The sequence below is a fragment of the Anastrepha obliqua genome, unplaced genomic scaffold, assembly GCF_027943255.1.
Source record: "Anastrepha obliqua isolate idAnaObli1 unplaced genomic scaffold, idAnaObli1_1.0 ptg000225l, whole genome shotgun sequence".
NCBI lineage: Eukaryota > Metazoa > Arthropoda > Insecta > Diptera > Tephritidae > Anastrepha > Anastrepha obliqua.
Genome location: NW_026562283.1, coordinates 8,077 through 30,735, shown reverse-complemented (window position 1 = coordinate 30,735; position 22,659 = coordinate 8,077). Strand labels below are relative to the sequence as shown.

At 38.8% G+C, this 22,659-nt stretch overlaps 2 protein-coding genes across 2 annotated transcripts; one reads left to right on the top strand and one right to left on the bottom strand.

Annotated features, from left to right (window-relative positions):
- Positions 1–1,917: 1,917 nt before the first annotated feature.
- LOC129252489 (probable serine/threonine-protein kinase DDB_G0278901) lies at positions 1,918–21,733 on the bottom strand (the record flags this gene model as incomplete). Its single annotated transcript, XM_054890934.1, is given in 4 exon segments — positions 1,918–1,987; positions 14,490–14,660; positions 18,146–18,189; positions 19,401–21,733. Coding segments are annotated over 4 exon segments (2,241 nt in total). The 3' UTR covers positions 1,918–1,963.
- Positions 5,562–8,616, top strand: LOC129252490 (uncharacterized). Its single transcript, XM_054890935.1, has 3 exons — positions 5,562–5,732; positions 5,884–5,998; positions 7,566–8,616. The coding sequence occupies exons 1-3, from the start codon at positions 5,609–5,611 to the stop codon at positions 7,735–7,737; spliced, it is 411 nt and encodes a 136-aa protein (XP_054746910.1). The 5' UTR covers positions 5,562–5,608; the 3' UTR covers positions 7,738–8,616.
- Positions 21,734–22,659: the final 926 nt, after the last annotated feature.

Here is a 22,659-nt window from a genome sequence, read left to right as displayed (position 1 = left end):
GTAGGCTTACGAGGTGCGGCTGATAACACTATGGAACAATTTTAGGGTTGTTGCTTAGTGCTAATTGGAAGCGGTAGTATCCAACCATGCATGATTCATCTCCTCTTTCTCACCTTTTTGCAGTGGGTGCAGTTTAAATTTTTTTTGGTCAAAAATGCCGTTGGTTTATTTGAAATATTATGCATAAATCGCGTTAAAATGCTACTACTATTTTCAGCAACTTTGGGCAATGTTTGGCAGAATATTTTAACCTCGTGGGTCTTTTTGACATTATTTCTGAGAAGCTTACATGAAAGTTGACTAAAAATGGCAGTTACCGGGTTGAAATGTTTCATAGACATTTTAAGCGGCACATTTTATTAGGGGTCCCCGCAAAGCAGAAAGTTCTACGGCACAATGTAAGTGCCGAAACAGCTTTAAAATTGAACATAAATTTAATTATCAGCAAAGTAGACGTAGAATGAAAAGTATAAAATAGTACATAAAGGCTTTGCAGGTTCATATACAAAGAGAACTAATTTATTCGGCTATTTCAACAACGAACATCTAACATAAATAACGACCATCTCAGCTTTGAGCGTAAAATTCTATGAATAATATTTTTTACAAAAGGGGAAACTGATGGATCTTAGAGAATAAGATACAATGATGAGATCGAACAGCTGATATTAGATCAATACATTGTGCGTGGCGCTAAAGCTCAGCGGCTGAGATGGTTTGGATACCTACTCAGGAAGGGCGACAGCAGGATTACGAAAATGACTTTCAGCTCTCTTATTATGAGCAGTAGAAAGCGGGGAAGACCCCAAGAAGATGAGCAGACGAAGTTAATACAGATGTACGCCTTAAAAATAATAGGAGGAGCAACGCAATGAACCGAGTCGTATGAAGCGCGATTGTGAAAGAAGCACTGGCTCAACTCGAGCTGTAATTACTATGATGATGATGATGATTTCACTTCATGATAATTTGCGATTCACGATGAAGACGATCGCCACCCAGATCGCTCAATGAAAGCAGTGACCCAAAAAAATGTTCAAAAATGCGAAAAATTTGTACTGGCCAGCCGAAAAATGAAACTGAGCCGAGCAGGAATTCCAGATCAGCAAAGAATGATCCACACATTTTCAGCGGTTAAAGACAGGCTGTGATAAGTGTACTTCACTTTGGGGAAGAAACTATTTTTTTAACTAATTTTTTTTTCATTCTCTATTATTCATTAATGGGACAGATACCTGTAAAATTTCGAACACAACATTTTTTTCACAAAATGTTAATATAATCCTTTAAGAATATGTCAAAAAATTTTTAGAACGTAAATTTAAGTATTTCTTATATTATAGATCGTCAACCGTAACGACTCTATTATTTGCGTTGGAGTGCTGGAAGAGGGATAATTACGTTGCCGACTTTAGACGCTTTTTTCTCAAAACTATACTTTTCGAACGAAAAATTGCGTACACGATAACACGAAAAGTTATTGACCGATCTCCCTGAAATTTTGCACACATCTTTTTTATGATTTTAGATTAGGTTAGGTTGGTATGGTTGCCCAAGGAATTAGCACACTTGGGCGAGGAAAAACGATTTCGTCCTTTGTGGTACCATTATGAAGGAGATGAGGTGAAAGAGGAAGACCGATGGGATGCAGGAAGAGGGCGGGGAGAGGGGGTGCTGGGATGGTTAGGAGGGTGGGTTTAGAGTGGCTTAGAGTTTTATGATATTACTTTCTATGTGAATTTACAATTCGAAAATTTTTCGAAAAAATAATTTTTTCGAAGCAAAAATAGTAGGAAAATTCGCCCTAAAATTAATTTTTTTTTTTGTTCTGAAGCATTTTATTCCGCGAAACTTTTTTTTCCATTTTTATTTAATTCATATAGAAATTATGACATTAATAAACAAAAAAATTTGTGGATTTTTGTATTCAGGTCACTGCCGCCGATGCTACAATGCCCACCGATTAAGAAGCCCCGCTGCGTCCTTCCTGGAAGAATAGAGTGTACATCCGCCATTTTAAATGATTAAAATAAAACAATTTATATTATTTTAATGTATAAATAAACTGTATGCCTATTTCGAAAAAAATATATTGACTTCTTCATTTTACATAATTTTAATGAAAATGAGAGAAAATATGGCCGTTTACAGGTCTCTGTCCCTTAAATAATACGAACTTATCAGCCGCCTCTCGTAAGTGTACTAAAATGATCAGAATTTTTCTCCAACAACAATTACGTGGGATTTTGAACAACTAAATGTATTTTTAAACTTTAGTTAAGTAAAAAGAACCGTTAGAGACCAGTAAAAATAGGCTATAAAGCATTGGTCGGGTATATAAGGGCAATAATTCGTTTCGATCGATTGAGAAAAATTCTTTTAAAGGACTACAATTGAATTGAATAGACGCTTGTAAAATGCAATTGCGCCAGCCTTTTGCTACGAGAAATCACTTCTGTACCACTTACTGCTTTTATACATTTTTTTTTGTTTTATTCGAAGAAAGGGTTTTTTTTAAGTAGATATTTGGTTCAAAGAATTTTTGTACAAAAATGAAATAAACCTTTTCGGTTATCTTTTTAATAAGCTAAAAAAACAGAAGAAAAGAAAAAAGCAATCTGATATTTGGATTCAATTGCATGGAAGTACATTTAAGAGTGAATCTGCATGCCTTTTGTAATGCATTGATAAACTAAATTCCCCCATTTGAAATGCGATTAATAGCATTAATTTTTCATTTCAGTTCACTTCACTTGAAATTCCATATTCGTACTCCTTTAGCACACAATTAATTAATCATTTATGCAACTGACTTGCAGTGCCTCAATAAATCAAGATTATGCTTCCGAGATTATTTTTATACACTCATTCAATTATCGCTGAATCGTTCCATATTTACATTGCCATAATAACATAAGCACACCTACAGATATAACTACACACATATACATATATGCATATATTATATGTATGCGCAGCAGTGGTCGAACAACAGTGAGTATGTGTTCGTGTGTGTATTTGTAGCGAGTGCTGCGTCTATTAACCATGTACGAGTTCTATGAGCTGAAAGTCGCAGTTGTGCTAAATTTATGCACAGCAGGTCTACAAATTAATAACAATAACAACAATCACAATGAATAAGGAAAATCTAAATATTTATGTGTAGTTATCGCTAATCTGTGCTTATGATTTAGACATATTTATAACCCATTAACCGCACATTGCGGGAGAAAACTAATTTCGTATTTGTGAAGGTTTTAGTAAGTGATTTTGAATATGCGAAAAGGGTTTGGAAATCGATTTATGAAAGAATGTCTGCATGTACATATAAGTAACTTCTTCTATCAGATGAGCTCTGAAAGGCTGACAGTTTACGCCTATCCAAATAATGGCTAAAACTATTTGGCCAATGCAGTTGGGATAATGCAAACTTAGTACAAAATCTTGCACTCTTCCTATTTGATTCTAATGAGCAAGGGTTCCATACAACAACAACAACAATATATCCAACCATTTCTTACGAATAAACCCAAAGCCAATTGAAAGTGCAATATGGTCCACATGCTCCACAAAAATTAGTTTCGATTCGAAAATCACACCCAAGTCCTTTACTTTAGTATTTTTTTTTCAGTATCTTGACCCACCACAAAATTTTGGAGCATTTAGATGTAAGTTATTCACTGTGCACTACGTAAGAAAATTTTCTAGTTTTATTTTGGGATTACCGCAGTCAGTCACGTTACGGATTCTCAAAAACAACTTCACATCCGCGAACATTAAATATTCCGTTTTAAGAAAAATCATTAAATCATTCATAAAAATGAAAAATAACAGTGACTGCCATGCATCACCTGAGGTATGCCAGACCACGCGTTTACACATCCATTCAAATCTGCACTGCATGCGTCTGTTATGCCGACTACTCTGCAGAAAAATAAGACTTTATAAGCGAGTCTAAGTATCGTTGGTTGATCCGATGGCTGGCGGACTTTATATCGGTACATAATATCTCTTGGATCACACATTGTCCCTGTTTCTATGAAAGCTATTATCTTACCTTACACATATCTTACTTATGAATACAAGAAGTTTGTTGTGACATTAAATTTGCAACATTTGTAAAAATAAAACCATGATTTTTTTGTATTTCTTCGTAAGTAAGGGTTAAATGTGAAGGCAATTTGTATGCAAGCGTGGCTCGATTGGATTATGACGAGAATGAGGATGGACATTGAAGCTTACAGATAAATATACAAAAACCATTTACGCAAGTGGATGTGTGTACATTTGTACATACATATGTATGTATACACATTAGGGTGCCTCACGAAAAATACTTGCTGGTTTTCTACAGGATTTAAAAAATTTACTATATTTAAGGCTTCCGCCAAAATATAATGAAAAATATTTAGATTTACGGAAGCTGGATCGATCTAAAGATACCTGATCAATCGAGTTTTGTATAAATTAAATTAGTTTTTAAAAATATTTCTTTCAAAACGTCACCTCAGGTGGTGAATAAAGGTCTACATATAATTCTTTAAAATATTAGGCACGGAATTCAAATTATGAGACTTTGGAAATGCCTTCAAATTGGTCCAATTCACGAAAGTCTAATATTCTTCTATTTAGGCGGAAGTGTTAATATATAATAAATTTTGTAATTTCGATGGGTACCGCCTTGTTTGTTTTTGTTTGTTTGTATGGGTGGTGATGCACCTTAATATCCATACATACATACATATGGGTGTATGCACTTCAAAAAGGCTTTCATGTACACAATGAATTTTCATTCATAGAAATGATCAGCATGCGACCGACAGACCATCAGAACATCAATGGTCAGAAAAATAAAAGTACTATACAACAATTTTATTAAACTTACACCTACGTACATACGTACATATGTATGTACGCTCATATATGCACATAAAATAGAAAAAGTAGCAAAAACAGAATAAAATGATTCAGGAAAATAACAACAAATATCAACGAAAACTGATTGCAAAATTTTCTAGAAAAAAATCGAAAATAGATACACGAAAAATAGTGTAAAAAAATTGAAATTCCATATTTACAAATGAAATTGCGCCGTCAGTTAATCGGAACGATAACCTCTGACCCGCGCTGTGTGTGTGCGGGCGTTTGTGTGTAGAATGAGCGCTCGATTCGATTGCCAAGCAAAAGTGGAATAATAAATATATACAAACCAATATAAATACAAAACAGAGAGACGACAAAATCAAAATTGGAAATGAAACTCAATGCATGTACAAAACAGAAAAACAACAACAACAACCGTTTGTAAATGTAAGTCCAGCACTTTTGAGTGAACACCACTGATCAGCGCCAAATGGTGCTTGGAAAGGAAATTAAAGCCAAAGTGAACAAACTCAATTTAAAGCTGAGAGAAAATACACAATTCGAAATGAGTTGAGTGTCGCAAGTCTGACATTCTAGATAACCACTCAGTGGCACGGAGAATACTAAAAGAGATCTCTAGGTGCGCTGGCTGCTTGTCATCACTTCACTCAGTTTCAAACGACCCTTAAGGCTCAAATCACTCCCGCACTTGGTGGCTCAGCTCAGTTCTTAATTGAGTTTCGTCATGTTTTGTTCACGGCAAAGCGCGTTTCTACAAATTGCTCTGCTATTTACCGGCGCTCTAGTGTTGTTGCTTTTACACGGCACCATCACTGAGGCATATTCCGGTCTAATAGCGCCTGATCCAGGTGTGTGCAAAGTGCAAAGCAAAATATTTGTGAAAATGTCAAAAAATATAGAAAAACAAAAATTAAAAAATGAAAAAAAAAAGTTGAAATAAAAAATATTTTGTATTGTTAAATTTCATGCAAAACCTTTCATTGCCCTTTTTTGTGTTAGATAATCCTGGCAAATGTGTCTATCGCGGCGATGAACTGAAGCTGGGAGTAAATGTGGGCATTGCTCCCTGCCAGCGTCTCACTTGCCATGAGAATGGTTCCATACACCTTGAGGGGTAAGCGAGCGTGAACGAAATTGAAATTATTTTTATGAAAAGTGCGTAGTTTATTCATACATACATTCATGTGAAAGCGCTGAATTTGTGTACGCAAATAACAGAATATGGTATTAAAAAGGGAATTATGAAATATGTAAATAAAAAACTTAAATTTTTTGTGAAAGCAGATATTGCGTGTACTAAATTTTTTTGAAGTCATTTCAAATCAGATTACTTCCAAATTCTTGCCGTTTTCGTTATCCTAAAGCCCTTAGGTATATGCAGGTACTAATACTAAAAAGGAAAAATGTGGTGGCTAAGGCGGATAGTGTAATTTTCGGTGTTATGATGTTCCATTTTTTGAACTGAGTATAGAATTTTAAGAAAATATCCAATATTTTTAAGTAATATAGTTGTATAAAAATCTGAGGTGCATATAGCTGTATGGATATGTCAAGGACACAGACGACCTGGACGTCCACGAAATACCTGGAGGCATTCTAACCTGCGTGATTTAGAAGCAGTTAACCGATTGTGGGATGTCGCAAAGAGAGCAGTAATTAATAGAATGAGATATACATGTTTTTTGGAGCCCTATGTTCCCAAGTGGAATAAAATAAAAAATATATTTACTTATATATATATTTTGACCAAATTTTTAAATTAAATTCAAAATGGTTTTAGTAACTTAGGAATTTGAATCGCGGTTACTATTACATACATAGTGTGTTTGATATTTGGAAAATAACTATTTTTTTTTTATATTTAAAGAAACGACTCAATCATTAAGTTTAATAATAAAAAATTGAAAGTTTGTTAATGCTCAGAAATAAAAATTGATATTTTTTCACGGTTCAGGCTTAATTTTTATCAAAAATATAAAATATATATACATATAAATTTATTTTTTTATTATTTATGAGGTTTTTGCAAGTATGTATCAATAAATCAAAAAAATGATTCAAGTTAAATTAAATTTATCAATACCAGAAAAATGTATTTTCCTCACCTGTTGAGATACATTTTTTTGTATTTGTTTTTATTAATTAACTTTTTTTTCCAAACATTGATTTAAATTTCCTTCATTTCCAAATTGTATGATTAATATTGCGCCACCTTGCACTTAAAAAAATCAAATATTATTTATTTCCTACTCAACGACTGCCAGGAGTATTTTTCAATTAATTTATAGAAATTTCATAAATTTTTCCAAAAGCAATTTGTCAAAGTAAATTTCAGCTCAACAAGCTCGCCACTCATCCACTATCCGTGCGTTGGCAGGAGAGCATTAGAATATGTATGTAGCTGTGTATGTGTTCTGTATGAAGTGTAAGTTACCAGTGCCTTGGAAGAGAAGTGTCTTTACCACTTAATTAAATTAATTAATTGAATCAATTAAATAAAGAGGAAGCAGACAACTCAATTATTTATTGCTTTTATTCCAGTAACTTTCAATTATGCTTTGTCACATTTCTACGAACATACATACATATATTTGCTATTACATACTTTTACTTAGTTTTCGAATGGTGCATCATAGAATATTATATTTCACTGCTCTCTTATTCTCTTTTGCTCGTTACAGTTGTGGGAAATTGCGCATCGAGAGCTGCAATAATGGGGAGCGCATCCATGCGGACAAACCATTCCCGGAATGTTGCAAGTTGCGTTACAAATGCAAGAAACCTGATGGGACGCCTTACTACATTGAGCGCGATGCATTCGCTAGCGAGCAGCAGAACAAGCTGCGACGTTGAGTGGGCGGAAAGAAATGGAGAGAGATCGCAAAAGTGAATGAAGTGGTGTAGAGCGGGCAGGAGACGATGGAAAAAATATGAGATAAAAGCGATCAACTTCAACTGAGTGGTGAAGAGTAGGCGTGCTCGGAATTGGAAGCAAACATTGAGATTACTTTGAGTTGGAACCAGAGATAAGGAGAGAGAGAAAGAGAGAGGGAGAGTGCAGGAGAACGGAAAAGCGAGTGGGCGAAGGGAAGGTGTTTGTGTGAGACGTGAGCAACAGCGCCGCTGATAAGGCTTAAGGCACATATTTGTGTTGTTTTTCTTAGTTTATGATGTAGTTGTATGTCTAGATATTTACATAACCTTAGTTCATTGATTTTGTTTTGAATTATGTATTTTTTTATTTTTGTTTACATTAGAAATATATGAAAACATATTTATTATCAACAACAAAAATAGAATATGACCGTGGGTGGGACAGTGGCTACACGCGAGCTCGCAGATTGGCTGGAACGTATGAGTTTGTAACATTTTTCCTTCCATAAAGAAGTTTGCTTGTCCTTCTTAGAACATATATATATTGCAAATGAGACACCCACAGTAGTTTTTTTATGCAAGTCGAAACTACTCTGTAATAATAAAACGCAGTATATTTAGCGCAACAGCCATTCTAGAGGTGAGATTACTTTACCTAAACGCTCTTCAAAGATTTTTTATGATTAGCTCAACTTTATTAATGATACTCCATGTATTTATTTATTTAAAAGATTTAAAAATCGAAGATTACTTGCCATCAACCTTTTTCAAAAATATTTTGGGAGGTCATTTGTAAGACTCTAAGGAGTGTAAAAATGTACAACAAAAATAAAATAAATTGTTCTATTCCAAAGCGTAGTAATGCTATCTGCTGGAAATATTTAGTTCAGAAAAATACAGTAAATTTTCCTTAGAAATATTTTTGGCAAACAATTTAACCGATTAATACTCTCACAAGTGGAACATGTCAATCGTATTTTTTATTTCGAAAAATTATAAAAAAATAGATTTTGACAGGTCGCTAGTGGGTTAAGGTGCTCTAAAGAATTATGTCTTTGTTATTTCCACATCTAATTCGGCCGCCGGAGCCGAAAGGGTTGGTGCGTGACTACCATTTGGATGTGCATAGGTTCGAAACTCGGTGGATGGGAGACCAAAATTATAGAAAACGTTTTTTCTAATAGCGGTCGTCCCTCAGCAGACAATGGCAATCTTTCGAGTGTATTTCTGCTATGAAAAACTCCTAAAAAAAAGAATCTGCCGTTCGGAGTCGGCTTAATACCCAACTTGGGGTACAACATCGAAACGCACGCCACAAATAAGATGAGGAGCTCGGCCAAACACCTAATATAAAAGTACGCGCCAATTATATATTTTAATTCGGTCACGAGCCACGATTTGTCCACTATGTAATTCGTCTCGTAAAACGTCAGACTGAATACTCATCAGTACAAGATAATAATTATACTCGTTCCAGTGGTTGACTTCATTTCAGAGTATTTTTTTAGAATCACGTTAGACAGCCTGACTGAAGGTGCTACAGGATCGCCAAAGGAATTCCCAAAGGAATTTTATTATGACTTTTGCTTCTTGGGTGTTGTTTTTTTGTAGTGGAGCGATCGAGGTGCGTACTCGTACATATGCAGATTAATTGCGACTCCCAACCATGACTTTTTATTAACTCGCTAACCGATTTTTATGTCACGGATAATTATTTTGCTAGAAAGTGGACACTTTTGGGTATTTCTGCTCAAAAAAACAAAAATAATGACCATTTGTCACATTGCGAGGCATGCACCGACTGACGAGCTCAGAGAAGAAGGCTTATTTATATCGAATTCCAATAAACAAGCAATTTACCGTTAATATATGCGCGCGGTTCCCGACTTCCCCGCATCTGCCTTGCATTTTCAATACACTTTTTCACACACTCCTCTACGCACATATTGGCCTTGCCACATTCCATCACATAAAAGACGAAATTACACCGTGCAGTGAGGCGAATGAGCAACATTGCCGCTTAATTAAATTTATGCAAACTATGAGACGCAGAGCGCACGACAGGAGCTACCAAAAGGTACCTACTTATACGTGCCTATGTATGTAAGGGTATACATATATACATGTGTGCGTGCATGTTTAATTTAATGCGCTCCACTGCAAGCGCTTCTGTGCGTTTGTATGCGTAGTGAAGCGCATCAAATTATGGGTAGATGAGGCTTTTGTGTTGTTTATTGTCTCAGTTGATGAGGCTACAAAGGTAACGAAGGCTACTGGGGTGCTACTGAGGTAATTTTGCCTGCACCGCACTGTTCTATTATGTGTTGTGTTGTGCTGTGATGAGTTTTTTAGTTTTTGTTTTGCTAATTGGTGCGCGCGGACTTTGCGGTAATAAACAATGTCAACAATGAAGGTTGACAGGCCATAAAACAGACCGGCAGGTAAATGAGGGAAGAGGTGGGCAGATGGACACAGAAAAGCAGGCAGCAGATATGTGAGTAGGAAAATGTGTATGAGTGAATGAGTGAATGAGGAAGCGAAATACAGGGTGGCTGATGAAAGCCGCTACCAAAAAAAAATTGAATAACTTTTTTTCTTTTTAAGTTATCTGTTCCATTTTTGTTTTAATTTGCAAATTGATCTTTAAAATTTATTAAAATGGATAACTGGGACACGCAAACAAGAATTTGGATAGTCCGCCGCTATCACGCACTGGAGTCCGTAGTTTTGGTACAGAGAGAGTACAGGCGGATGTTTGGCGGCGATCCCCCGAGCAGATGGACCATAATGAGGAAACGATCGCTGCTGTAGCTGCAGCTATACAAAGCAATCCAAGGGTTTCAACAAGAAGCTTATCTGCTCAACTTGGTGTCAGCTGACAGTCTTTGCAAACAATAATGCACAAAGATTAGACTTATTTCCCTACAAAATTCAAATGGTTAACAAACTGAATGCAGCAGACTTGCCGACTCGCTTGGAATTTTGCCAGAAGATCCTGCAAATGGTGGAAGAAGACCAAAACATGTTAAACTGCCTTTTCATGTCTGATGAGGCCCATTTCGATTTAAACGGCAATGTGAACAAACAAAATTGTCGAATATGGAGTACTTCTAACCCACAGATAATTGCATCCTCTTCGCGTGACAGTGTGGTGTGCGGTTTCTTCACGCTGTATTGTCGGGCCTTATTTTTTTGAAGAAAATGGTCACACCGTTACGGTTACTGGAGACCGTTATTTGAAAATGCTGAAAGAATTTTTCTATCCAAAACTACGCCGAAAGAGAATTCCTTTCAACTCTGTGTGGTTTCAACAAGATGGGGCAACGTCTCGCATAGCCCAGACTGTTATGACAGAGTTGCGACGAAAATTTCCCAATAAACTGATTTCGAGAAACTCCGAATTTCGTTGGCCCCCAGGTCGCCTGACCTTACTGCACCTGACTTTTTCTTGTGGGGTTTATGTAAACAAGAAGTTTATAAAACAAAGCCAACAAATTTGGATGAACTAAAACAATCCATTCGGGCAACAATTGCGGCTATTCCTGTCGCAACTCTCAAAGCAGCAATGAACAACTTTTTACTAAGATGCCGCACTTGTGTCAATGAGCATGGGGGGCATTTAAATTCAATTATTTTTAAAACTAGTTAAGCTACATTTAATAAAATTAAATGACCTTCAACTTGAAAAAAAAAAAATAAATGAATTCCATACACTAAAACAAAGTTATTTGAGTTTCTTAATGTAGCAAAATTCATCAGCCACCCTGTAGTTGGATGAAGGAGATTGAAGGGTACTGAAAGATGCGTTCATGGGTGAGATATTGAAGACATTTTCTTCAAAGTGAACGTGAGCTGTCTTGCTGGATGAAGCTGTCTTGCTGGATGAAGACTGCAGCGAAAAGCATGGCAGTGAGCAGACAGAACAAGGGCGAACAAGCCAATAAGTTTTTAAATATCGCTAGAAAGGGAAGGCTAGGGAAAGCGCAGTGCAGGCAGTATGGAAAACAAGACAACATTAAGAATTACAAAGTTACAGATGGCAAGGAATTATACAAGTTTAAAAAGCACTTTTAGTTCTCAAAGTGACATGGCAGCAGTCAAGGTAGTTGAGCTGAAAGTGAAAGAAAGCATAAAGAACACGACTGACAGCAATAAATTAAAAAATATTTATTTAAAAGGGATTTTTTCCAATTCTAAAAGAGCAATAAGAATCTACACTGAGTTCTAAACGCGAAAAATGTGAAGAAAGACAAGCCATGCACAAAAGGCGAGATTGGTGAGCTACAGCATTGCCTGACTGCTTTAAAAGTTTATAGTGCTACCGCACAGATTTTTAGAAAGTATTGCTTCTGCAGCTGCTGGTCATAAAAGTCACTAAAAATCATTAAAAGGCACAACAAGAGCGATATTACAAAGTGAGGTGGCTTTGTTGCCCGCTTCTGCGATAAGTCTGGGTAGAACGGCGCTGCACGCTTGGTCCAACGGCGAAAGAAATCGAGTCAAGCTACAAGATATTACTGGCGGCCTGTGTCTGATTTAAGGATTACTAAAAGAAAAGTTGATTAATAATTTGTGCAGGTCGCTATGCGCCGCTGAGTGAGTGCCCTGCTATGACGCCTTTCAACAAAAAGCTCGATATATATACACGTATAAGTATACACCGAGGTTTATAAACTATACGTGCATTTTAATTCAAACTCTTCTCTTCCACAAACTCTTCGCTTTCCATTCCAATGTTGCTGAATATTTTTTGTTTTGCAAGCATTTTGCTTATGGCCAACAACTATGCTATTTTGCCAACAGTTTTAATCCTTCTAGCATGTAAGAATTAAATAAATGCCCCCGTTATAGCATTGCTAAAAATAACAGTAAAAAAAACAACAACGTTTCGTTGATTTAATGAAATAAATTAAATTGCAGTGAAATGTCACGCATACGCCACGATGGGTCAGCGTACAAATACACAATTAGAAATGGAAGTTGAGGAAGACAGAGAAGTGGCTGACAAATGCGTAATGGGAACAGGATATGAGAACAAGACAACGAGGAAGCTACGAAGAAGATCATGAAAAAATAATTTTACGATGACTGCAGTGCATGAAAAAATGTTAAATTTGAAACAAGTGAGGGGGATATGAGTGCCAACTGTGACCAACAATGCCATGCCGTGGAAGTTACTTAAAAAAAGAGAGTTCTGTGTAAGAGAATTGCACAAATACTCAATTGCTGTAGATGTGAAAAATGTGCAAGAATGTATACATTTTCGGCGCAAACTAAAACCAAACTAAGTGAACGCTGGAACTTTGTAATGGGCGCGCGTCCACAGCTACTTAATAGTATGCGCAGCACGCCCTCAGTGCATACATAAAAACATGCGTGCATGTATGTACGTAAAAGGGGTGGAAATCACAGTAAATGGACGGGGTAGGGGGACGGGAGTCACACACAGCAATGCTAAATGCCTTTAAGAAAACTTCTCTTTGCCCGCCTATCAGGCTAGCATAAGTGATGCCCGAAGCCAGTGCTATTAATGTAAGGGAGTGAAAGTATTAGAGCCCATAGTCTCTCTTCCTGCAAGGGAAAATACGAAAAAAGTCTTATGAGATAAATTTCTTGTTTATAGCTAATACATGTTCCTACAATGTGAGCTAGTTTTTTAGGAACTAGTTGATAACTAGTTTAACTACCTTAGGCTTTCTTTATAGAATAAAAATACTGCATGAAGTGTACGCGTAATGAATTAGAATCTCGCACAAAAAAGTCTGTTACCGACATAGACATTCATATATTGTTATACTGATTCAAAACTATTGAAACATATCTGTAGGTGAAACTAATGCAAGTAGTCGAGTTAAATCGGACTTCCCTCAATGCAACAAGCTCATGTACTAGTTACAGTTCCGATTTCAATAGAAGTGTAGCTATGCGCAAGCAAAGTAGTTCCTTGCAAAAACTCCTACTGAGACTCGTATTCCTTCTGCCACCCTAAAACATCACGTCTTTGGTCTCCCTGCACCACCAATTGCAGTTGCATGAAAAATTGCACAGAAAGGACAGTTCGGACGGAATTTGTTTGTAAAATTTGCCGGCGTCGATCATATTAGCTCTTACATTCATTTTAGCTACTTTTAGTTATTATACTAAAAGAGGTATCATACTTATGTACATATATGTGTAAAGTGTATGTGTGAGTGCACAGGGCGTTCGCTATAATTTTTTCAAAATCTCTAGAAAGCCAATCATGCAGCCAAATAGTCAAGGTTAAGGCTTCTTGGCAATCGATAAGTGGATTAAAGATGGGTATTAGCATGGATTTGCTTTCTTGACTATGAGAAGAAGGTAGTGCGCTGACAAATAAAATGCAAATAGCAAATATGCATGTATGAAAATGGAAAATATCACGAAAAGTTCATGGAAGATTATAATTCTAGTTGTGTTGCTTTTTTTTGCATGCTTTTGGCATTTGACCCAATTCGTAGGTTTCTCATTACCGCACAGTGCCTGTCGAATGCACTTTTACTACAGATTTTTATACTTTTGCTACAGCAATGGAGTTTGGTAGATAATACACCTTTTTCTGCTTCCTTTTATTTTTCTTCTTCTTGTTTTATACTTGAAAAATCTCCACCGCGATTCTCCACTTAAATCCATATTTTAACAGAAGTAGCTTAAAACTTCTCTCACGCGCGTAAACAATTTTCTGTTTCACGATTTTCTTGCTTTCCACTTACCTTTTTGCAGTAGTCCAGTAAATCCATTTTGTCGCGCAGGCACGTGGCGCCCGATGTCTTCTTGTTTAAATCCGTTACCCAGCGTCCCTCTTCGGAAAGATATTGCGGCTGAAATACTTGGCCGGCTTCACAGAGCACCGCGATTTGTGGTTCCCAACGCGGTGAGGCGGCCTGAGACGGAAAAGAAAATTGAAAGAAGTGATTAGTGAGGAAAAATTTTCAAACACAAATTTTAAATTTAGCGAAGTAATTCAAAAATATAGCACTAGAAGAGAATAAAATGGCGGTTTGCGCATCCATCATAGGATTTTTTGTGCCCTATTATTCATCTATTAGTAATAGAAAGGTGGATGGTTCCATGTGTAGAAGTCCACGCAAGTGGGGAAAGTTACTGATCGCCATTCACTTGGGAGTGGCCAGGATGATTCTTCTACATATAGTTCAAGCAGCTCACAACGTCCGGGATTAGCCCACGTATCCTCTGGGTAGCTTCCGAACACCCGTTCGAGAGTGAGCTAACGTGAGAAGGCGAAGCATTCCAGGATAGCTGGTTGTGCGCTGGGTTTGGAACCCCCACTTAAAAATCCCCCCCAATGAAAAGAACTGCAAAGCCCCTACGTACCGCCGCCGAAGAAGAAATCGGATACCGGCGAGCCCGAAAAAACAGTCATGCTGCCGCTGAAAGAAAGGATGCCGTCTATAGAGGCACGCTGCGATCGGGCGTAACGCGAGCCACGTGGGATCACTACAGAGAGCTAAAAAAGGAAGAGAGACGTATTATTCGAAAAAAGAAACGAGAGGCCGAAATACTTGAGTGCGAAGAGCTTGAGATGCTGGCCAACAGGAACAACGCCCGAAAATTGTACCAGAAAGTTCGGCGGCTTACAGAAGGTTTTAAGACCGGGGCGTCTTCCTGTAAGAACAAAGACGGCGAACTGGTGACTGACGTACCGAGCAATCTTAAATTATGGAGCGAACTCTTCTCGAACCTTATAAACAGTGACAGTGACCAATCGTTGACGACGGAATTGTTGTTCCGCTACCCGACCATGACGAGGTGAGAATAGCAATATCACGGCTAAAGAACAACAAAGACGCGGGCGAAGACGGACTGCCGGCTGAGCTATTCAAACATAGCGGCGAGGAGCTGGTAAGGTCTATGCAAAATATGGTCGGACGAAAGCATGCCTGCCGATTGGAATGTAAGTGCGCTCCGACCAATCCATAAGAAGGGTGATCCTGCAATCTGTGCCAATTACCGCGGGATTAGTCTTCTAAATATCGCCCATAAGGTTCTAGCGAGCGTACTGTGTGATTTCAAAGCTGCATTCGACAGTACGGAAAGGAGTTATCTGTATGCCGCGATGTCTGAATTTGCTATCCCCACAAAACTAATACGGCTTTGCAAGATGACGTCCCAACACCAGCAGCGCCGTCAGAATTGGGAAGGACTTCTCCGATCCGTTTGATACCAAACGAGGTTTCAGACAGGGTGACTCGCTGTCGTAGGACTTCTTTAACCTGATGTTGGAGAGCATCGTACGAGCAGCAGAACTTAATCGCTCAGGCACAATATTTTATAAGAGCGTACAATTGTTGGCGTATGCCGATGATATCGATATCATCGGCCTTAACAACCGCGCTGTTAGTTCTGTCTTCTCCAAACTGGATAAAGAAGCAAAGCGAATGGGTTTGGTGGTGAACGAGGACAAAACGAATTACCTCCTGTCTTCAAACAAACAGTCGGCGCACTCGCGTATTGGCACCCACGTCACTGTAGACAGTCAGGCCCGACGAGAGGGGGGGATCGCGTACTTTTTCCCCCGGGCCCGGAGTTCTCAGAGGGGCCCGGACTCGAGAGTAATTCGAATTATATGAATTAGACATAATTGGAAAGGGCCCGCATTTTCAATTTTCCCCCGGGGCCCGGTTATGCTCTCTACGGCCCTGTAGACAGTTATAATTTCGAGGTTGTAAAAGACTTCGTTTACTTCGATAACAATGTCAGCCTTGAAATCCACGTAGAATCTCTCTTGCCAACAAGTGCTACTTTGGACTAAGTAGGCAACTGAGCAGTAAAGTCCTCTCTCGACGAACAAAACTAACACTCTACAAGACTCTCATCATGCCCGTCCTGACGTATAGCGCAGAAGCTTGGACGATGACAACATCCGATGAAGTGACGCTTGGAGTGTTCGAGAGAAAGATTCTGCGTAAGATTTTTGGACCTTTGCACGTTGGCAACGGCGAATATCGCAGACGATGGAACGATGAGCTGTGTGAGCTTTACGACGACACAGACATAGCGCAGCGAATAAAGATCCAGCGGCTACGTTGGCTGGGTCATGTCGTCCGAATGGATACAAACGCTCCGGCTTTGAAAGTATTCGATGCGGTACCAGCTGGTGGTAGCAGAGGAAGAGGAAGGCCTCCTCTGCGTTGGAAAGATCAGGTGGAGAAGGACTTGGCTTCACTTGGTGTGTCCAATTGGCGCCAGTTAGCACGAGAAAGAAACGACTGGCGCGCTTTATTAAGCTCGGCCAAAATCGCGTAAGCGGTTATCGCGCCAATTAAGAAGAAGAAGAACTTATGTTTCGCGAAATTTGTACTTATTTCTGGATATTTTTAAAACATTTATCACTAAAAGTTTAAATATTAAAAACATAAAATGTTAGCTCTAAACTGATAATAAAATTTTAAGAAATTTTGCTGGTCTTATACTTTTTTCGTGTGGTGTAGGTATAATTAAGAAGTTTAATGAAAGACTGTTTAGTGAGTCTAGTGATTAAAATCTTTATCTTGACCTTTACTTTTGCCTAACATTGCTTGTCTGTTTGTATACCGCAGCTATCTAGTTGACAAGTGACAAATATGATTGACGTACGACGCCATTTGCAAAAAGTTATAAATATACGGATATATGGGGTATATACATAATATCGGTACACGTACGTTGTTGTTGCGGTTCAGATTGAATAAATTTTGAATTTTGTAAAATGAATTCACGTCTTACAAAAAATCGAAACTTTCAAATAGGAGAGCAGTAAACTTACGTAGTTTAGCAGATCCGCTTATCTGCCATTACGCACACCTCAAGCTGCTTAAAAGCAAACTCTTGTCATGGACGTGTAAGCCACAGACCTATATGACCCTTATAAGGCCAATATCAAAGCATGGATGTGAAACATGGGTTCTGACTTCTCCTTCTTACGCTTTGAGCTCACAATTTTGAGGAGAGAATAGAAGAATTTTATTCTACGAGAGCCTGATGGGTCTTATGGAATAAAACCCTAGAAGAAGATCAAAGAACTTATAAGTGGACGCCTTCGCTGGCTAGGACACGCACTTCGAACGGATGACAACATAATAGCAAAGAAGATTTCAGCTGTCTCATTTTGGGCAGCAGAAAGCGCGAACGGCCACCAAGAAAGTGGGCAGATGATGTGGAGACGACGAACGCGCACGGAGAAGTCATGCAGTGAAGCGAGACGTATGGGGGCAGCGTTGGCTCACCCCGTGCTGTAAATGCGATGATTATGATGATGAAATGAATTCAATTCTGCAGATTTGTATGTTAATATTACGATTGGCGGTAGCTAAAAAGTTTTTGTATTACTGAGTTTTATTAATTTTATTACATTTTTATGTTTGTTTACGTTCGAAGAGGTGACGAAAGCTTCATCACGCAACATGAGCCGCACTGATTAAACAAAACCAAACAAGCGAAATAAAAAAAAAACTTGCTTTTTCAGAGCGGCAGTTTATTTGCCTTTATTTCGGTTTTATTAAAGTTAGTCAGTCAAGTTGAATTTGTTATGATTGGGTTTTACGACAAATGCGTAAAAATGTTTATTGCCTCTCAGTGTCTCAGGCCTGCTTTATGTTTTACTACGTAAACTAAAGGGTTTTCCAATAACTGGTATTATTTTGAATAGCCCGCTATTTCGGTAGATGTCACTTTTGAAGCTGTCATTTTTTGATATTTGACAAGTCGAAACTACGGCATTAATAATAATGGAACGATACAAGCTTAAACAACGCACTGAAATTATTAAAATTCACTATAAAAATGGTGACAACTTGTCAGAGACGGTTCGTTAAACTCGAACAGTTTTGGGTCATCGTTAAGCACCTTGTCGGACCGCAATACAGAAATTGGTGAAAAAAGTCGAGTTATTGGGACAAGTTAGTGATGTGAAGAATAAAACCCGTGCACGTCGCTCAAGAACAGCCGAAAATACGAATATTGCTGTTGTAGCCGAAAGTGTTGAAGAAAACCCATATTTGTCCATTCCTCATCATTCTTTGGAGTTAGGTATTCCACAAACGTCATTACACCGTATTTTGCATAAAGAGTTGGGTCTTGCGGCTTATAAAGTCCAGTTCACACAAGAACTCAAGTCGGCCGATCATCAACAACGTCGTGTCTTTGCTGATTGGGTCGTTGAAATGCATGAAAATGAGCCGGAATTCCATCGAAAACTTATCATCTTGAGTGATGAGGCCCATGTCCACCTCGGTGGCTTCGTCAACAAGCAAAATTTTCGGATCTGGGGCTCAGAAAATCCCAGAGTTATTGTTGAAAAGCCTCTCTATCCTCACCGTGTGACTGTTTGAAGCTTGAGCAACAGTTACGGTGAATGGATATCGCTATCGAGAGACGATTTTTTATGGCCGAAATTGGATGGTATTGATCTGGACAACGTTTATTTTGAACAAGACGGCGCTACGTGCCACACAAGCAAAGAAACCATTGATCTTTTACGGAAATAATATTGGAAAACCTTTTATAGTTCTCATGCAGCTAAACAAACACCCTATACTAGTACATATCAATTTCTTCCTTTTCACACTCTGAATTTTAATAACTACAAACGTTTTTAAGAAAAATAATATTTCACTCAAACTCACCAGTCTCATTGCGGCCCAAGGCCACCTGTGAAGGGCGTACGTCATTGCTCACCGGCGCTGAGGCAGCAGCTGTTGCAATCGCATTCGATGCTTGTGCATTTATCGATGGCAGAAAGAGCGATAGGAACGAAAGGGCAATCAGTAGCATATGCAAGAATGAGAGATTTGGCATTTTGAAGTAGCGCAAATGTTGTAGTTGCAGTTGCAACGATGTTGAAGCGAATACGTTTGCTTTGAGGTGATGTTGCACTATATATTTTTGTTGTTGTTGTTGCTGGTGTTGGTGTTGCAAATTTTGCTGATGTGATGTGGTCATTAAATTGCAGTGATGTTCTTGTTGTAATATCTGTTGTTGCTGTTGTTGTTGTTGTACTGTGCGGTGGTGCATGTGATGTTGCAGTTGCGAGCATTTACTGTTACTAAACGTACTATTGTTAGAGCTATGGTTGTTGGCGTTGGCGTTGGCGTATTGTAGTTGTTGTTTGTGTGATGCATTAAATATATTTGTGGCATTATTGTTACAGTTATTAATTAAATTGTTATCATTAACTTTATTATTATTATTGTAGTAGGAATTACAGCGAATTAGTTTCATCAGTCTTAAAAGTGGAGGACGTTGTTGTTGTTGCTGCTGCTGCTGCTGCAGTTGTGGATTTTGTTTCTGTTGTCTTTTATTGGATTTCGTTTGCGTATTACTATTTTTACTATTTCTATGGATCCTATTACTATTCGTCGTATGCTGTTTGTTGTTTTTGTTGTTGTTGCTGCTGCTGCTACTGCGATTGCTATTGGCTTTGTGTAGAAAACTATTGAGTTGCTTGTAAATGGGTCGCAATAATTGCATCTGTATGCACAACAACAACAACTGAAATGTACGCAACGTTGTTGCAAAGGGCGCAGGTGAATGTATGCTTGTTGCTACTGTTGTTGGTGCTTCGTTTAGCATATATTTGCGTTGCTCAATGAAATTTGTACCGGCAGCGAGTGCTAATGATGCTGAAGCTGATGATGATGATGCTGGTGCTGGTTTTGCTGTTGCTGTTGCTTTTGGTGATGTGGCGCATTCGGCCACTGATCGCAGCTCCAAATCTGCGCTTGATGACGAATGTGCTGGCGATGTTGTTGTTATTATTGCTGCCTTTGTTAAGTGTGATGTGGTGACAGCAGTTGGCGCAGGGAGCGTTTGCGGCACACAATTCATACCTTGCGGCGTTCGCTGTTGGCAGCTGCAATACACAGGTGTCGATGCCGTTCCATCATTAGGTTGCGTGTGTTGCTGCTGCGCGATTGCTAGCGCGCTTATACCACTATTCGTCAGCCTTGCTGTTGCTGTATGAAATGAACAACTGTCGTCATGCGCAAATACCCACTGCCCACCGCTACTCTCTGCGTTGCCACTCTGCCGCTTAGCTGCGTTTGTTGTTGCACTTATTGTTGGTGGTGTTTCAACTATTGTACTATCAATTGGCTGCCGTATGCGCTGAACAACGCTGCTGTGCCAAGTGTCAGGCACTGCTGCTACTCGCCGCACGCTGTTGCCACTGCTGGCTTGCCCATTTCGCACGCCACTACTGTTGCTGCCTGCTGTTGCAGATGGCATTGTAAAACTGCCGAAATTTCGCGAGCAACATTTATCCGCCCCTTGGCGACAAAGGACGCACACATTTTGCCGCACAACTACTGCACCGTCCACTGACGCGGACATTTCGCTTGCGGCTGGCTTTTGTTGTGATGTGAATGTGGCCCTCGCCGCTTTCGTTCCGTATCTATTCGCTCCGTGTTGAACGCTCTGCGGCGGCGCTCCCCCACCAGTGTCTGTAGCATTTTGGATGCGTTGTGCTGCTGCTGCTGCTGCCGATCTTCGCCGACTTCGTAGCGTATAGTTTGCCACCACCGATTGCCTTTCTATACGTGCCATATTATCGTGACGTAGTTCGTGTACGGCCACGTGGCTGTGGCTATTGTCGCTGTGCGAAACCAATCTTTCACATTTAACGTCCATTTTCGCTAACAAGTTTTCGATCAACTTTTGGCATTAATGTTACATTGATGAGGAGTTCTCCACGCGGCCGAAGACTCGATAGATTATTGGAAAATTACCAATATTTATTTTCATTCAATATGCCGTTTTTCTTCCGGAAACATCTGCACCTTTCACTTTGCTATGTTCTATGTTAGTTAAAAGCTTTGCGCTTGGTGCGCTTTGTTGTGGTTTTTCGTTTTTGTTTTAGCGTTTTGCCTTACGTCACGTTCCGTTCGATGGCGTCATCGTATTCTTTATTTTTCTTATTTGGATGGAATTTGGCATTATTCGCACAGAACTCGGAAGTCAGCTAGAAAAGAAGGAAAAAAATAAAAAAATTAAATATAAGTTAATTAACAAATTCATATTGTTAAAAAATATTTAATAAATATATATCCACACAAGAATATGTATATCTGCAGTTTGGGGAAAAAGAGATCCATAATTTTTATTTTTTATTTTGCGCAATTGGCTTAGTACTGTTTTTTGGTCGATATGCCTAAGCGAGGCTACGACTACTAACATGCCGCTCAATATTTCTGTGATTTTGTCGACATTTTCGACGACGGGCCTGTCAGTGTGCGGTGCACCTTTAACAACTCATTTAGGGTGGGTTAGGTTAGGTTGTGGTGGTATTCGGTCTGCACGACCAACTCGCTTAGACCTTACAGATCCGTTGTGATACCACTGTGCGACACGGGAGTCCCATTTACTTTCCTTCGTGGAACCATTTTGAACCTCTTATGAGGCGCAGGATTGGTTTAATTAACCAGGCAGCCAGGCAGCTCTGTAAGTGAATTAAAAAGTGTTTACCTAGACAACCTGCTATGATTTTAGCTGGGGTTAGACTATTGCAAAGGGAGTGCTCAACTGTTTCTTCCTCTTCCTCATCTCTACAATTTCTACAATTTTCATGGGAGAAAACTCCTAGTCTCGAGGAATGCCTGCCAAGTAACTAATGACCGGTGACACAAGCCACGACCTTCGAGATATCATCTCTTGAGAGACTAAGCAATTCTTTTCTCCTTTTCTTGTTTATTTGCGGCCATAGCAGCCTAGCTGTTACCCTTGTATCTTCATCTCCCCATGACCTATTGGCCTCTTGGATAATGTTGTTTTTCATTATTAATCTCCTCGTGGCCATAGGCACCTCAATGATACTTTTGTCACTGAGTAGTTGAAGAGCAGTACCTTTTCTGGCTAGCTCATCAGCTTTACAATGTCCCTCAATATCTC

What these genes read in the sequence shown, in the direction of transcription:
- LOC129252490 (XM_054890935.1), top strand. Translation starts at nt 5,609, where the DNA reads ATGTTTTGTTCACGGCAAAGCGCGTTTCTACAAATTGCTCTGCTATTT. An exon ending in TCTAATAGCGCCTGATCCAG is followed by an intron (nt 5,733 to 5,883) that starts GTGTGTGCAAAG and finishes TTTTTGTGTTAG; the next exon opens with ATAATCCTGGCAAATGTGTC. An exon ending in GGTTCCATACACCTTGAGGG is followed by an intron (nt 5,999 to 7,565) that starts GTAAGCGAGCGT and finishes TGCTCGTTACAG; the next exon opens with TTGTGGGAAATTGCGCATCG.